This window comes from Pezoporus occidentalis, unplaced genomic scaffold, assembly GCF_034315485.1.
Source record: "Pezoporus occidentalis ecotype Australia unplaced genomic scaffold, CSIRO_AGI_Poc_V1 ctg271, whole genome shotgun sequence".
In the NCBI taxonomy this organism is placed as follows: Eukaryota; Metazoa; Chordata; class Aves; order Psittaciformes; family Psittacidae; genus Pezoporus; species Pezoporus occidentalis.
In genome coordinates, this window is record NW_026914622.1 from 162,924 (window position 1) to 181,091 (window position 18,168).

Genomic DNA, 18,168 nt, shown 5'->3' on the forward strand with positions numbered 1-18,168 from the left:
CCTCCTTTAAGGCAATCTGTAATATTTCACCAATGACTGAAAGTTTGTCTTTAAATAAATAATACTTGGCTGATTATACATTAATTCAATAACACACATACCTTTGGAAAAAGAGGCTTTCTTCTCGTGTCAGAAGACCTTTTTGATATCCACCCTTGGCATGGCTGATTCGGCTGGCACAGGGGAGTTTTCGAGGCTTGTAACAGAACCATGGCTCACCCGTGTAGAGATCTGTGAAGTTACAGACTGGGAGACCTCCAGGCAGGCAAATATTACACTCAGTAGTTTCTGAATACCTCCCAGACTTGAATGAGCTTTTGAAATAGACTCTGTCAGGCCTTTCTTCTCGTAAACGCAGGAGGACTTGGATTGCTTCACTCGGATGGACAAGTGATACAGAAACTTTGACCTCCCCTGGCCAAAGCAAGGTAAAGAAGACTTTGTAAAGGCCATTGTGGCAATCTACAATCTTTCCTGTTGCTCCAGCTTTCAGCAGAGGAGAGTGAATTCGTGCCTGTAGATAGTCGCCACCATATTGCTTAGGTTTTCCTTGGAAATCCTTCATATGAACAAGCACCTCTAACTGATCACCCACCTTGAAGAACCTGCTGGGCTTCACAATCACAAAGTCACTATGTGCGGGATCAGTGCTTTGTACAAAGGCAATTTTGCTGTTAGGCAACTTTGGCCACTGTATTGCAGCAAGCAATGATTCCTGTTCTACTTGTTCTCTTTTGGACAAAGTCTGCTGCTTATAACCACAATAAGGTTTCCTGGCAGTTTTAGTTGTCTGTGATAGAGAACGCTCAACATTGTTTTCTGTTATCCAATTTGATCCTGAAACTGTGTCATCATCCAGGTGCTGAGGAGGAAAAAGATTACCTGAAACTGTGCTGTTAAATGAAACACTATGAATAACGGATGCTTTGTCACAAAATGATACCAAGAACTGGGCTTTGCTTATAGAGATTCACATGTGACCAAATGAAGCAATTTTAACAGGAGACACAAATCTATTGCTTTGACCATGGGCAAAGAAACAGGTGGTCAACCTGTGGTCACCTGGCAAAGAGGCTTTAATATATAAATCAGGTCAAATCTTTTCTGTGGCAGTATTTTGAATACCAGTATATTCTGTAAATATCATCAATCTAGAAAAAATTACAAAAGGTTGTATAATTAAATAGTAAATTGTAACTCATGTTTAATTTTCTTACTGTAGCAATATTATAGTCTTTGAGCACGATGAGTTCTAATAGCTGCCCAATACAATGCAAGGAAATAGGGTTTGAGACATTACAACACGGATGAAGCTAAGGTACCCCCTGCACATGCCTTCCAGATTAGCCTGTTGCATGTAGCAGCTGCAGTCACTTATCTGCTTACATTCACATTGCTTCCTATCTAATTATTTGAAATGTGGAATTCCCTGTGATGTACAGATTGAAAGAAACAGAAGAAGGAATGCTTCAGGGGCAATGAGTTCATGAAGTGGTGGGCAAGTAAAATAGTCTGGGACAAGCTAGGACTAAACAGGAAAAAAATATTTATATTTAAGATTTTAAAAATCTATATACAGCTTCCTCTAGAATCAAATGAAACACAATCAAAGCATTCCCTAATCCACACAAGAGTTTAAAAACTAAAATAGTTAAAACAGGGCTAGACTAAGAGAGATGACTTCTGCTGTGATTTGAGATCAGTGTCCAAAAAAATGTATTTTCATGCAAATGACTGCATAGCACAGTCTAAGACTCCAGAGTAATCTGTGAGATTTCTAATCAACAAATCCAAATTTACACCTCATATATGCACAAAATTACAGTCAATGAGTACTTAATTATCAGGTATGTGTTGCAGAGCTTTATTCATACTTGCGTGTCATAGAGAAGCAAACAATTTTTCAAGTAAAGGTTAAAATTATACAACATACCATTCTCATGGCATCAGAAAATATGCCAGTTTTAAATTTCTAGAAAAAAAAAAAATTCTAAAAAAAACCAAACCATACTATTTTATTTGTTTAAAAAGATCATTGTACATACCAATATCCTAGTGTTTTCTGTTTACTTCCTCCACAACTAGCTGCCCAGTAATGTACTAAAATTCCCAGCATTTACGTTAAAGCCATAACAATAAGTTATAAACCTTTCTTAGTCCATTGAAATATCATTTACATGTACAGACTAGGTAGTTTCCTCCTGCTGCTACATTTTATTTGACTTTGTCAGTATATTAAAGGCATTTGAACAACATAGAGATTCAATACATTTTTTAGAGGAAAAATAAACCTAACAAGCAATAGGAATGCACAGGCTTTTGAAGCCTGTTACATAAGAAGCTGGTTTTGACCAGGTTAAGAGGATGAGTACACTAGGATGCAGGATGGATACACAGAATTTTCTCTGTTTAATATCCATACTAACTATAAAACCTGAAACTGTAAATTGCTACATTTTAACTATGAAATATAAATTGACAGGTATTCACAGATCTGTATTCACAGACATTATTATCATAACAGAAGCTTTTACTTCTCTTTTACATTTCCAACCAGGATGGAATAAACTTTCCCTGAAGGCCATCTGAGGTAATTTGTAATTATTTCTATTTTTCAGCAGAGCAGGCAAAAATGAGAATGTATCACTGCACATTACTTTATTAATTCAGTTAATTTCAGGCAGAGCTAAGAATGAATTTTGGGCACAGTTCTACTTTAAATCTTGCCTACATGCATTCTCAAATTAAGCCAAGTTTCTATTTTTGGATACCTTTACAACTTCTTCCTTCCACTTGCTCATGCATATACATAACACAAATATTGCCGCATGAAAATATTTTTTAAAGTTTGTTATATTTTTTCTGTGTGTGTCATAAATTCTTGTGTTCATTGTAAGCTCTCAAGAGACAGTTTCTGTATTTCAGTTGGTTATTCAGTGGTTGTTATTTCAGGTCGGGGGAATAAGGAAAAAAATCCTCTCAAATGCAGGAAAGCGATAGCTATATAAGGAGGCCTTAAAACCAGACCTATCATTATATTTTACCATCTATACATTTCTTCAGGATTTTTAACCCAGTCTTTCTGTCAGAGACACAGACAATGTCTTTCATGGCCTTGCTAGCCTTTCTGAAGTCTTTCCAAGGGCATACCTATATCTTTTAGTGGAAAAGGGTGCAAAGAACACCAAGACAACAAACTCATGCATTCAAAAAACAGAGCAGAGAACATAGTTCCATGTCTCTAAAACAATTTTCCTACACAGTCTTCTTAGCAAAGCACAAGGCCAAAACTCTTCATTTGTATTTAGCCACTGTTCTAGACAAGCACTGTCACTTCAAGTCCAGCATCTGAGGTTATGCCCCACTAAGCAGAATAGATCATACCACAAATATTTCCTCAGTCACTCTTAAAGGGGAAGAGAAAACCAAAAAATCTCTATGAAGGTAAAACTACAGCTGATTCAACATCTTGAAGGACCATTCTTTCTCTAACCTCCATGTTCATCTTTACACCCCTCTCCCAAGCACAAAAAAGGACCATGCATTATTGCAGAATGCAATAATACAGCTTACATGTGACAGTAAGATACACCATGTACACTATTCACAGGAGAAACTACTATAATTATAGAGATTCAAGATTCCTTTTCCCAGTTAAGGCAGGGAAAGCTTCAGAGTCAATATACCAAAGATCCTCAACTAGAATAGAAAAGCTTTCTAAACCACCTTCTGTTTTTAAGTGCTTCCCAGGCTCATCTCCACACAAGTGCTCATGTTCTCCTACCCCTGTGGATACACACGGCTTGCCTAGAGGCAGATTAATAGCTTAGTCTGTCCTCACTCCATTACCTATCTGCTCTTTCACTGATATTTCCAAATCTCTCTGGCTCTTGTAAGTTAAGAAGTCATACTGAGCCCTGTGGAGACAGTGTTCTCACGGGAGAATGGATAATTGGTACATAAACTCTGAATAATCATGAAAGATACAGCAAGGCCGTGAGAGGCCCAAGGAAGCTTAAGCAAGCAAGATAAGAAGAAGCTAGAATTCACTGAGGTAATGAGAACTGTGGACTGTTGGCAAGCTTTCAAGGTCAAGTTCCCACACCTGTGCTTAACCAATTATATGCTAGTTGCAAAGGGTCTTCACGACATGTATCCAATCATAATATGCCAAATTACTGGAAGTGCATGTAAGAAATAGTATTTAAGGGGTTAAGGCTTTGTAATAAACGGCTTTTGTCTAATCATATTGATCTCTGACTGAGTCCATGTATTTTCTGCGGCAAATGGCGCCCAAACACGGACCCCCCATATTTTTCATATTGAAACTGAAGGAATTAAAGCGCGTGGCACCGAAGAAAGTGGAAAACGCGGAGCCGCAGGGACGTCGGCTGGGTTCGATCCGGCAGGACCAGGATCGGGAGGTAGTCGCCTCGGAACGGAGCCTAGTGAGCCCGGAAGACACTGCGCAGTGGAAATAAGGGGTCTGGAAGAGGGTTAGGATGGGGAATCAATTAAGTAAAGAAAAAATGGTCATCCTTAAGCTCTTCCAGCATATCCTCTCAGTAAGAGGGATAGAATATGACGATAATCTGTTAAAAAGATTGTTGCTCTGGAGTAAAGAAAAAGAGCTGATCAAGGGGGTTAATGAAGCTTTTGATCTCGGGACTTGGAAAAAAATTGGGGCATGCCTGTGGGATCAAGTTACTTGTGGGTTTAAGGAGGCTGCCCCCTGGTTACTACTAAAAGGGACTCTAGCCGCAATGAAGGCTGAGAAACAGGCGGCAAAATCCGTTTTTACAGCTCTCTCTGACTTGCCTTCACAACAGCAGGACTTGGCACCTACATTAGATTCAGCACCCGGTGCTACAGCCATGGTAGTGTCGTCTGTTTCTGGCATAAAACATTCTGGCCAAAAACCGGCGCGCAGTACAGTACGAAAGTTGGAGGACCCTGCGCCTTTCCCCTATCCTGTGTCGACAATGCCTTTACCAGCAGTAGCTCCAGCTGATACTCAGGAGCCAGTAGCGGCTACTGAGCAACCGAAACAAACTGATGTTAACCCTCCTAAGGAGGAGAGTGTAACTCCAAATAAATACCCACCTCTGCCACATACACCACCGCTTGCATCGCTCCCACTGGAGCTGCAAAATGAGTGGAACTGGGGGCAATGGACAAAATCCTTAGATAAGCAATTGCAGGACTTGAGGGACCGTCTGGACAAGTTGGGGGAGGAGAGGGAGCAAGCTCCAGAAAAAACGGAAAAAACAGATAAGATCAGTCCGTGTGATGTGCCGTTACCACGGACTCCTACATCTAATAAAGCCAATCCAAGTGCCATGAGATGGCAAGGCTGCATTCAGGATGCAATCATAGGCAGTACTATTTTACCGATAGATGTTCCCGCTGCATTCCCTGTTATTATAAATTCTCAGGGACAGTCTGTCTGGACTCCTATAGACTGGAAAGCTATGAAAGAAATTAAGGGAGCAATTACTCAGTATGGGTTGTCTTCCTCATATACACAGCAAATGTTATCTGCTTTCTTTTCTAGTAATGTTACTCCAAATGATTGTCTCAGAGTGGCTGCAATTTTATTAACTCCTTCACAGCTCCTACATTTTAAAAGTGGGTTTGAGGAGCTTGCTGCAAGGGCTGCAGATGAGAATTTAGAGTGTAATCCTCATCACCCTTTGCACGGTGTTTCATCTGAAATGTTATTGGGAAAGGGACAATTTCACCCTGATGATGTACAAGCTTGTATGAAAATTGAAGTTTTACAGCAAGCACAGCAATTGGCTTTAGCTGCTCCGAAAGCTGTGCCGGAAGCGGGAAAACCTAATCCTTCATATACATCAGTAAAGCAGGGACCTACTGAGCCATATATGCAATTTATTGACAGATTGACAGAGGTTATCGAAAAGAATATTGGTCTGGCATCTAATGCTAAAGAATCCATGCTTATGTCTCTGGCTATGGAAAATGCTAACCCAGCTTGTAAGCGTGTTTTGCAGGTTTTGCCAAAATCTGCTGGTCTTTAAGAAATGATGGATGCATGTTCTAAAGTGGGCACAGGAGAGGAAAAGGCTGGATACATGGCTACAGCCTTCGCCACTGCTGTTAAACCCATTCTACAACAAGGTCAGGGTGATCGTGGGGGTACTAAAGGACAAACTATTATTGAACGAACACATCAAACTTTGAAACAACTGTTGGAAAAACAAAAAATGGGGGAAGAAGGACTTACACCGGTAGCAAGGATATAGAAAGCTGTATATGTTATGAATTTTCTGCGATTGACAGAGACTTTAATGACCCCCCTGCCATAATACATGGTCAGGCATTAGGTTCAGGTTATATGACTAAAACTCAGGGTATTCGGGTCCAGTACAAGGACTTGGAAACCGGCATTTGGAAAGGTCCTGCAGAAGTAAAACTAACTGGTCGAGGTTATATGTGTATAATTACAGATTCTGGTCTGTGGTGGGTGCCAGCACAATGGGTGAAACCCTGGAAAGAACCAGCACCACCCCGGGACAACCCCCCTTGTCAGTGACTGAATTAATTGAAATGTCAGCTTAGGACTTCCGTTTTATGGATGTTTTTCAGTCCTTCTTATAGTGAAGACAGCAAACAATTTCATGTTAAAGTAAAAAAAAAAAAAAGAAAAAAAAAGAAAAAAACAAAACAAAACAAACAAACAAACAAAACAAAAAAAACAAAAAAAACCAAAACAAACCATCCACCACCCCCCACCCACCCACCCGAACCTACAGCGAGACAAACATGGGATACAGGGGTATTGTGTGTGTTTTCGGTGGTGGGAAGGTCTTACATATGTTCTTATCAGGGGTGTTGGGCATACTGTGACTCATTTAATACAGTCTCTCTGTGATACTTATGAACTAGAAGTTGGTAAAAATAAGTATGTCCAGGTTTCTATCAACCTTTGGAGACCTTTACAGATATTGCTGGCCACTTCTTTCAGCACAGGCTGGCCACCTGTGTCGGAATGAGTGTGCATTTTGGTCAGTATAAAAGCCCAAGCCTCATGCGCTGTGGGGGAGGAAGAGCCTCTGCGGGGACGCCCGCTAAGAATGAGCCTACCACCTCGCACTGCAATGATGCTTCTCGGAGCTGGTTTGCTATTAGTCGCCACAGGGTTCTTATGCCACATTCTGTACGTGGAACTATAGTGGGAGTAATGATTGTCTGGATTTTGTGCTTCAAATACTGTAGTTGTGTGGAGTGTGCTTGTGGGATCCCACACGTGTGTGTGTGTGTATTGAGGGCAATCGGTGTTTTTTGTATTGTTGGGTTCATGTAAAAGTTTTTAACGGGTAGCTTTTAACATTTCGGGCGTGAAAGAGTTAATGTAAAAGTGCAGCTGCCGGCAGGTATTTATAGTTGCTGCTGAAGCAGGCAGGCGGCTGTAGCTGCTGCCGAGCAGGCCGGCTTTTGCAGGGATTAAAAAAAAAAAACAGGAGAAAAGAGCAATGATGCAGCAAACTTCTCGACAGTTAACAACGTGCAGTTTAACTGTCTGCTTCTCAAGAACTGATAACTTGAGGGAGGGGGTATATTTGTGTCTTCCTGCCTACAGGTCCATGGCGACTGCCTGCAAAGTTTGTCAAGCCTTGCCATGAGCTGGACAGACGAATGGAAAAACCTGATGCCTCAGCTACAGGAACTGATTGTGAATACCCCAAGCAGAATGAGATAGAGGAAGAGAAAAACAAATGACTGCAAAACATCACTTGGGGACAACTGAAAAGTAACATCCTAAATACGTGTGCTTGTAAAGTAGCTATTATTAGAGGTTGTGATTTTGTGTATAAAACCACCTGTATTTACTAGCTAGTTGCTAATAAGAAACTATGCCTTGTATAGATTCGTCACTTGTAAAAGAAATGTTAGCATATGGAAATTTGCAGTAGCTGCTAGAAAATGCTAAGGCAAAAGATAGAAAGATTTTAATACAATGGTAGTGTTATAAAGCAGGTGATGGAACAAATTAAGAGGGTGGGAGAATTCCACTGGTAAGAAATTTCTTCCACTAGTCCCTCGCTGCCATCAGCATCTTCAACTGCTGCTGCACCCTGTAATAGTTACTCTGCTAATGTAAATTTGTGTGTGCCTTGCTGTAGTAGCGACTTGTTACTGGATGAAGCAGGTGAAACTCTGCATTGACAACAAGGTGCAAGGACTGAGGCTGACAAAATGCCTGCTACCACAGTCAAGGGCAAGACTGGGTTGGCCTCTGTGTTTGCCACCAAGAAGAATCTTTAGCTCTGCTGTTGGCTGCAACCCAGCAGGCGTGGAGCAGTGGGGACACAAGCCATGCCAGACCTTGATGTGAGGGATGGCCTCCCCTGTTGTCAGAGAACCATACAGGAGAAAAAGGGGGCAGGCCCAGCAGCCTGTAGTTGGCATATGCTGGAGATGTGATCTAGCCCAAATCCCCTGCTCAAGTAGAGTCACCCAAAACATATATAAAACAAAAAGGGGGAGATGTGGAGACAGTGTTCTCACGGGAGAATGGATAATTGGTACATAAACTCTGAATAATCATGAAAGATACAGCAAGGCTGTGAGAGGCCCAAGGAAGCTTAAGCAAGCAAGATAAGAAGAAGCTAGAATTCACTGAGGTAATGAGAACTGTGGACTGTTGGCAAGCTTTCGAGGTCAAGTTCCCACACCTGTGCTTAACCAATTATATGCTAGCTGCAAAGGGTCTTCAAGACATGTATCCAATCATAATATGCCAAATCACTGGAAGTGCATGTAAGAAATAGTATTTAAGGGGTTAAGGCTTTGTAATAAACGGCTTTTGTCTCATCATATTGATCTCCGAGTCCATGTATTTTCTGCAGCAGAGCCCATGCAGAACTGCAAGCTCTCTACTCCAACAAAATAAAATTCCTTTAAGTAGGGCGGACGAAGAGCACTTCCTCAAGATTTCTCAAAAGCCCTCTTCTTTTATGACATAGATCCTTTCGGTTTTTAATACAGTCTCCAAATTGAATAACATTTGCCCTGTTTTGCTTATTTCCATATATACTCCAGTTATGGTGTCTTGATTTTTAGTGAAATTCAAAAGAATTTGTTTGTTGTGCTTGCTTGACAGTTTTCCATTTGTTTCTTTGGTGTAATTTTTTGTTTGTTTTTTTTTTTTAGACTTTTTTTATTTGCTGCATTCTGAAGTTAACCAGAAAACAAATACAACCACAAAGTGATTTAATGGATTTATGCCAAGTAACACAGGCAGAACAGAATGGATTACATGGCAATTAAGCATAAATAAATCCCATAAGCTGTTCCTGGTGCAGAAAAGATGTCATAAAAAAGAGGGGAAAAATAGATGTATTTTCAGGAGAACTAATGAATGTTTCAGCTCAATTACTCAACTTTTAGCATTCTCACTTCCAACTAAGCAAAAATGAGATATAACATATAGACCCACCCAGGCAATTATGCTCTTAAATATATTCTAGAAGGGTCACAGGGTACTTGGTTAGACCCATAATTGTACACTTGTCCTCAGTTAAATGTGATTATGTTGGTGGCTGATAAAAAATTAAATATTTCAATTGCTAAAAAGGTAGAACTCCATCTTAAAGCCAGTATCTTCTACCAGCTGTAACCCTTAGCATGGTCTGGTACATTTAGAACAATTGCTGTAAACCGGCATGTCACCAATATTAGAGCAGAAAAAGCCACAAGAGAGCCCCACGTGACAGGCATCCCAGAAGGAGAAGTACCAGTTTGCCCAATAGACAGGCTGAGTTTATGCAGCAGACAAATAATGAAACTGAACAAATAGCAATTACTGAAAAGTCAGTCATCTTACTGTCTAATTTTACACTCCAGGTACTTTATTCGTATTTGTTTCCTACAGAAGGCATGAGATCAGTTCACTGTCTTTACTGTCTCAAAGCACTGAGTGGGTGCCAAGTCACTCTAAATGTCAAAGCAAATCCTAAAGCCATCACCAGACAATGTTCCAGCAATAATCCAAATAAGATGATGCAGTTACCTTCTGTAGACACCTGCAATTTAGCAGGAAGAATAAAAAATTTTGTTACATAGTTATCACACAAGAAACTGCCTCTCTCCCCATATGCTCTCTTTAATAAGTGCTCTTAAATAAAAATGCTCACAACCAGCCCTGAAGTGGTTCTGTCACTCTAAAGGCAATTGGTACAACTATACAAACTCTCCTGTATCATACAGGTATGATGTTGTTCCTCAGCAACAAACCTGATACTTCGTGGAAAATTAAACTGTTGAACATTTTATCCGTCTAGCTGTGTTTGCAAAAAAAACCCACCCAAAACATTTCTTCTGGTACTATAACGCAGTGGTCAGCCGTGGACCTCATGGGAGGAGTTACTCCACACTAAAAACTGAATTAAACAGTAAGCAGGCTAGCAGATGTTTTGTGGACAGCTTGTTGGTTTGTTTTTTTGTGTTTTTTTTTTAAATACAAGGTAAGAGAAGTGAAATTCTGACATGGGTAGGACTGTTGAGAGAGTATCATTAGTAGCTTAAGAATTCAAGAGTGAAGATTACAACAAGAAAAAGTGTAAAATCCTAAAGAGAAAAAACGAGGCTAGCTGGGAGCTACCTGATAAGTGCCTTTAGCTCAGCCAGCTAGATTAGATGATTTGGGGATGAGAAGCATGTTTGATGCATTTACAAATACATTTTCAACAATATGCCCTCCTTCCAGAGCCTGAACAGATTCAGCTACAGATATTCTGTGAAAACATTCTAAACCAGAAAAGGCTTTGATCCCTATGCTGAAAAGAATCAGCACAGACAGCTATACTAGACTGCCTGGAAAGCTGTGCCAAAGACACAGACAAATACCAGAGTGGATCCATTCAGAAAAGTCAAGACAACAAAAGGGGTTAGAGTTGCACGTTACACCAAAAAGATTTACCTGTAACACAATTCTTAACTAAGTTTGGAATGTGAGATGTGTAAAGATCAAAGCCATGTGGATACTTATCATGACTAGTGGGTGAACACCCATACTGCATATTTAATTTCACTCTCAAAGCTCTGCAACAGCCCTTTTCCTAAGAAATGTAAGTTTTTTTTTAAAAAAAAAAAAATAGTCTAAGATGCAAAAATACCAACAATGTTCTGCATGTAATATCCTGGAGGTGAGGGTGGGGGAGAATAAGACCAAAAAACACAGAAAGAGATAACAAAAGAAAATCTACCTTCTGTGTTACACAAAAATAATCATGCTAACTCAAAAGAAAAGTCCATCAAACACAGTATTTTGATTTTCAGTAGTTTCCAACAGCAGATATGTGAGAAAAGAATACAGGCCAAACATGCTGTCATATTTCCTCCTGTTTCTGCCACTTTCTGGCTTACAGATGTCTTAAAAACTAGAGTTGACATCTTTAAGATCCACTAATGATTTTATCTTCTGTGAATTCAGGCAGGTTTTTTAATATATGCATTTAGCAGCTACAGTCTTACTGCAAGGATTTCTGCAGCTTTGATGCAATCCATAAAAAAAACCCACCCCTGCTTCATTTGAATTCAGCATCTGCATTTTTTTATTTAATGCCATCACTAGTACTGGAATACGAAACAAACATTCATTCTTAGTTATTGATCCTGTGTCAGTTGTGATTTTTGACTACTCTGACATTTTCCTTGCCCTTATCTTTACCTCTTCCAATTCAGCTTTATCTTTTTGGGGGGTGAGAGGAAATTTTATAGCCCCTCTTTTGGATCATTTCATTTGGGCATCACTAGCCAGGAAAAAAACAAACAAAAAAAAACACAAAAAAACCACCTTGGCATAAAAAAAAATAAAAACAAACCAACCAAAACCAAAACATAAAGCAATTATTGATTGGCTAACACACATAACAGATAGCTATAATTTAACAAGGTGTCAGGCTGAGCATTATTATGCTCACCCACCAAATGCTGCACTGAATAGTCTGGCCAAGCAGGCAGCCAATGGGCAGGGTCAGCCTTCAAGGTTCCCTAGAACAGAGCCTTGGTGATTTAGTCTGTCCTGACTTTAGTCTGGGGTTACTCATTAATGGAGTTTGAAAGTACCACTGCACTAAAGGGGTAAGTAAAATAAGTAAACATGCAAGTCAAACACAGCAAAGGGAAAAAGAAAAAGGCAAAGAGAAGTTGCATCAGCATAAACTGAAAATCAACTAGCTAGCTAACAGCTCTGCAGAAAAAGACCCAGGGATTCCAGGGGACAGCAAACTGATCATGTGTCAACAGCATAGTATTGTAGCAGTGAATTAACAAAAGCATAACTAGATGATCAAGCAAAGTTATAATTTCCCTCAACTTGGCCTTGACAAAGCTATACCTAGGATACAGTTTTTGGACACCCCTATACCACAGTCAAACTGGTGAGCCTGGCTAAGAAGCCCCGAGATGATTAGGGAACTGGAGTACATGACAGAAAGGGAACCAGACATTTTTGTTTGGTTTGTTTTAAAGTCTGGAGAAGACCAAGAGGTGATCTAACTGCAGTGTTTCACTACCTAAAGGGAAGTTACAGAGGAACTGGGATCAGACACACTAAAAGGACAAGAGACAACTTCCACCTGCACGTAAGAGAAGCATTATCCACCATGAGAAAGGTGCAGCACTGCAACAGGCTGCCTAGGCAGGTTGTGAAACCTGACCACCCTTGAAGACTGTCAAACACAACTCAGCAATACCCTGCTCAATCCAAGCTAACTAATCGAATTAGCCCTTTGAGAGGGTTGTTGGATTAAATAAGTCCAGATACCACTTGGGATCACAGGAAGTGGTATCTAAATGCCATCAGTCACAACTCTGACCTTATACTCAGAGGAATAATGTTGCTCAAGCCCTCTTGGAGAGTAAACAGGCTCCACTTACCTCTAACTGAAAAAAATTGTGGACCAGCACCACAATAGCCAGTACTGCCATAAGCAGGCAGAAGATCTGCAATCTGAATGAGTCACGCCACATTGTCCACTCATGCCTCTCCCTCCCATGTTAGGTGCTGCCATGACTTCCATTCACAGCAAACATGAATGTCATTTCGTCTCAGTAGTGCACAGGAGAATGCAGGTGACTTCTGCTTCATTCCTGCAAATGCATTTACAAAAATTATATTAAGCCCCAAAATATTAATAGAAGTTTGACACTGAAAGCATATAAATAGCAGAACTGTGCACAGCAACAATGGATACAATAAAACTGTTAAGACAGATTTTTGTGGCATTATTCTGAACAGTACTGTCTGGAGCGAAGAGGTAGCTGGTCTCTTCTCCCAGGTAACAGGAGAAGAGGTAATGGCCTCAAGCTGCATCAGGGGAGGTTTAGACTGGATATTAGGAAGTATTTCTTCACCAAAAGGGTGACCAGGAGTTGGAAAATCTTCCCAGGGAAGTGGTGGAATCCCCATCCCTGGAAGTGTTCAAAAACAATATAGAAGAGGCCCCTAGTGACATGGTTTAGTGGTGGTACTGGCAATACTGGGGTAACAGCTGGACTTGATGAACTTAAAGGTCTTTTCCAACCTAGTTGATTCTGTGATTATGTTACTTAATTCTCTTGGGCATGTCAAGGCAAAAACCTCATTATAAAGCCAGTTTCACCAAAAAAGCAAAAGAAGAGTGCAAGATTTCTTTCTGGCAACCAAAAAACCTAAAGAAACAACAACCACCCTGTTTACCTGTTAGGCCACACAACCACCATCAGCCATCACAAGACCAAGACTTGTGGGTTTGGACAATTTACCTGACTAGAGGTTCCAATAAGTTGTTCTTAAAGATTAAGGTCTGAAGCAAGTCTGGATAGACAAAAGATATTTTTCACCTATTAGTTAAACAAGAGTATCGGAGTTGAATGCATTAAAACTCAAAAATTTCTATAATATTAAACTACACCCTCCCTGTTGTTTGGTTTGGTTTGGTTTGTTGATTTGTTTGGGTTTTTTTAATCATCCCTTCTACATCATGTACTTCAATGTAGCTCTAATGGTAAAAAAGTAAACTTCTGTGAAAAACTCAAGGTGCTGGGGTTTGTTTCTTTTGTTTGTATTTTTTTTAATGCAATATAATAGTAGTCATACTTTCAATGAAATTTAACTTTCATGAAATATATTCCTTGAGGCTGACCAGTAGCTATCTATTATAAAATCACAGACTTAACTGCTGAAAAGGAGTTCTTGCAGCTTATTACTTGTTCAGTTTGACTCAGATCTTCCTTCTTTTCTAGACAAGACAATTCTGAGGCAGTCATTTTACAAATGGGTGCTGTTCTTGCAGAAGGAAAAGCTCTAAACTTGGAAGCAGACAACAGATGGCAAGAAGAAACAGTCAAAAGATATCAATCACTTCAAACCTAATATTAACAAAGCAGTGTTACTCATACAACCATCCACCAAGTGTAACAACATAGAATCACAAAATGATTAGGGTTGGAAAGGACCTTAAGATCATTGAGTATAAACAAATTATTAAATATTTTTTATAATTTTCTATAAGTAGTATAACCAAAAAGTTATACTATTTATTAAGACTATATGAAGAAAGTTGTGTAAAATTAAATTAAAAGTAATCATAGAATCATAGAGTGGTTAGGGTTGGAAAGGACCTTAAGATGATCAAGTTCCAACCCCTCTGCCATGGGCAGGGACATCTCACCAGGGCTCTGTCCAACCTGGCCTTGAAGTAATGATACATTAAATATCAAAATGTAATGATACATGTATCATCAATGTAATGATACATTAAATATCAAAATTAGCTAACAAAATCATTCATTATTTAATGAATTTGAATGAAAGATAGAAAACTGAAATATATTACTGGTATAACAAGGACAGTCTCAAAGTAGATCCCACATCAAATTGCTTTACAGGGATTATAGGGATTATAATTTCAAATACTTTGCTGAGAATTAGAGATTGTATTTCTGACTGATGAACAAGTTTTGAAAGAGCAAGACATCCATTAAAGTAAAAGCATCAAACTGATAAAATGCAACAAACTTTCATTGTAGAAACAGCTCTGTGCTAATATAAAGTATTAAATTTGCAAATACACTAGAGAAAAATTAGATTTCCAATTTGCTATGAAAAGCACAATGTAAGAAGTTTGGGGGGAAGGGAGGCTCTCTGTGGCTGTCGTTATGTGAAACAATACTCCTTTTGACTCTGTAACTGTTGTACTCTGTAGGTAATGGGGGGAGGTCAGTTGTATTGTTGCGCGGGATTGTGAGAGAGAAAAGGGGGCTGGGTGGCTCGAAGTGGTGTCTTGTTGCAACGCTTGAGGGGAGGGGGCTGCGACGGTGAGGAGGCTGGCAGTGGACGCTTCTCGAAGCCTCTGGCAGCTTCTCGAAACTTCCCGAAACTTCTCAGTAATGAGACCCCTGCAACAAAGGGAACCAATGGGGAAGAGCCATGTCAACATCCGAGTGAGGAGGGGCGACAGGATTGGCCGGGGCCTTGAACCGGAGAAGATAAAAGGACCGCCTCCCAGGGACCGCGTGTGCGCGTCTTGGGCGGAGCGGAGGGCTCCCCGGCGCACCCAGCGCTGTTTTATCTGCTATCGCTTACTCAGTTTAATAAAATTTATACTTTAAACCAAAATTGGCTAGAATATTGATAACAAATTGGTGCCGTGACTCGGATGGAGAAATTCTGACAGGACTCACATTCTAGGGGGGGGCGCCCCACTCTCAGGAGTGGCCCCCTGTTTGTGGTTCATTCTGCCAGCTTCTCCACCGACAAACCCAAAATTCGATAGCAGATAAAAGATGAAGCCGGCAACCCCTTAATTTTGTGCACGAAGCCGAACGAAGAGGACAGAAACGACGTGAGTATATTGCGAAACTGAGATCCGTTCGGTTGGGGTTGGGATCCCGGTGTGTGCATGAGTGAGACGTCCAAGTGTGGACGAAGTGAGTGTGGACCTCTTAGTAGTGCGGTTCCCATCTCCCGCGAGGGACTGGGCCACGAGGAGAGGGCATACGAAAGACTGAGTGAAACAAGGCACACCGGAAGATGGGACAGAAAAAGAGTAAGGTTCTGATCCCATGGGAGGTTCTAAGGAGAGATTAAAGTTACCTTAGATACCTCCAGATAGTCCTTTAGGTTTAATGGTTAAGTATTGGAATGATTATCCCTCTAGAAGAGGGAAAGACAGGACAAAAATGATACATTATTGTATGGAAGTATGGGGGGGTAAACAGATTAGGACTGATCACCTACATTGGCCAGTATATGGGTCTTTTGAAAATCGAATATGTCAGGCCCTGAATATCTATGTCAATTTGAAAGAGCCTTTTGATTTGGAAGAAAGTGAATATGCCCAATTGTGGATAGGATCAGAGACTAGAGCCAATCTATACCCTTTAAAAGAAAAAGGGAGACGAAAAAAGACTAGGCCAGAGGAGGAGGTTCCCATATCGCCCCCACCATATATACCTCCTCCTCCTCCACCTCAGCCTTCGCCCCCACCCGAGACTCCCTCTAACGTTCCAAGTGCTCCGTGTGAGGACCCGGAGGCACCCCCCAATACTTTTGAGACCGAGGGACCGGTCACACGAAGTAAAAGCAAGAAACAAACTGACCCCGCTGTACCCTTTAAGGGAAATATCAATGGGAGGGGCACACCCAGAAATGGGATGTTTTTCAATACCCTTGAATTCAGCAGATGCTAGGGAATTTAAGAAAGAAATGGGGACTTTGCTGGAAGATCCCTTGGGGGTTGCAGAGAGAGTGGATCAATTCCTAGGGCCTAATATATATACCTGGGAGGAGTTGCAGGCGATACTGGGATTTTGTTTACAGCTGAGGAGAGGGATATGATCAGGAGAGCCGGTATGAGAATATGGGACCAACAACACCAACAGGGTCCCGCAGCTGATATAAAATGGCCTCTACAGAGACCTAATTGGAATAACCAAAATGAAATACACAGGGGTCATATGCAAGTTCTGAGGACTATAATAATCCAAGGTATAAGAGACTCGGTCCCCAGAGGCCAGTATATCAATAAGACTTTTAGCGAACATCAGAAAAAGGATGAAACTCCCACAGAATGGCTGGAGCGTTTGCAAAAGAGTTTCCAGCTATAGTCAGGAGTAGACCCTGACATGCCGGTTGGGCAAGCATTAATTAAGGCCCAATTTGTAGCTAGTTCATGGATCGACATTAGGAGAAAATTGGAAAAGTTAGATGATTGGCAGTTTGATTAGAAAAGATCTTAAGAACATTTAAGCAACTGGGTGAGGAGTGACACTTGCAAAGGATATTGCTAATGATTTACTGTGATCAAAATTTATGGCTGTGAATGGACTGTAAAGTTCCTTACCTCTGTTTTCATTGGCACACAGCTGCCAGCATTTCAGTTTTGGTGTATTCAGTACCTGCTTGTATGCTCTTCTGTCCAAGCAGACTCTTGCAGGATTAAACTATACACACAGATGCAAATGCTAACAGCAGTGTTGTATCTTACGCTGATCGCTACCCTTTTGCATGATCTTGTTATTCAAAGGTTTCTGTTGATCTCCTGTAGTATTAGGAAGACTTTTTCCTCCCAGTCCAAAGATAACTCTAAACTGAAGAGTAATGTTAAATAAAAGGGGCTGTTGTCTTCTACTGATCAGAAAGTCTTAGTTCCTGTCTGATCACATGTTTAAAATTTGATTATGCATGGTTTTGGAGTAAGCAGCCTTTCAGATAAATTTAGCAGAAAGCAGTAGATCAGATTTTCCTACTGGGATCATCTGAAGATAATCCTCACAGGCTCTGTGATCCATGTTGTACCATTGAAGAAGCTTGGGACAGTTTGATGTGTCTTATTCTAGTGACAGTAATGCTTAATTCAATTTAAATTTGCAAGGTGGCTGTTGCAGCAGACAATCTGATGATCCCTTCTGATCTGAAATGTAATGAAAACTGCAGCAAATTTTTTTTTTAAATGTCCTTGTGGGAAAGATGATGGAGAGGAAAGCAAACAACATGGGTAGGTGAATGTTCATGGAAATAGCTTGTCATCTTTTAATCCACTCAGTTGTTTGAGAGCTACATGTTTGGTATAAGGGCATGCTCTAATCCACAAGAAAATATGTATCATTGGTTTTGTTTGTAGAAGGAAAAGAAACAGCAGAAAAATAATGTAACAG

General features: G+C 40.4%; 1 protein-coding gene across 4 annotated transcripts in view; it reads right to left on the bottom strand.

Annotated features, from left to right (window-relative positions):
- NXPE3 (neurexophilin and PC-esterase domain family member 3) overlaps positions 1 to 18,168 on the bottom strand; it is a 480,868-nt gene that overhangs the window by 12,807 nt on the left and 449,893 nt on the right. For 2 of the 4 annotated variants that reach the window (XM_062624791.1, XM_062624793.1), the window contains exons 2-3: positions 12,907 to 13,119; positions 102 to 862 (exon numbers count right to left, since the gene is read on the bottom strand). In XM_062624791.1, the coding sequence (XP_062480775.1) occupies positions 102 to 862; positions 12,907 to 12,999 (854 nt within the window). In that variant the 5' untranslated portion in view covers positions 13,000 to 13,119. Of the gene's footprint in view, positions 1 to 101; positions 863 to 12,906; positions 13,120 to 14,187; positions 14,213 to 18,168 lie in introns of those variants that run through there. The other 2 variants (XM_062624792.1, XM_062624794.1) reach the window with 2 other exon arrangements.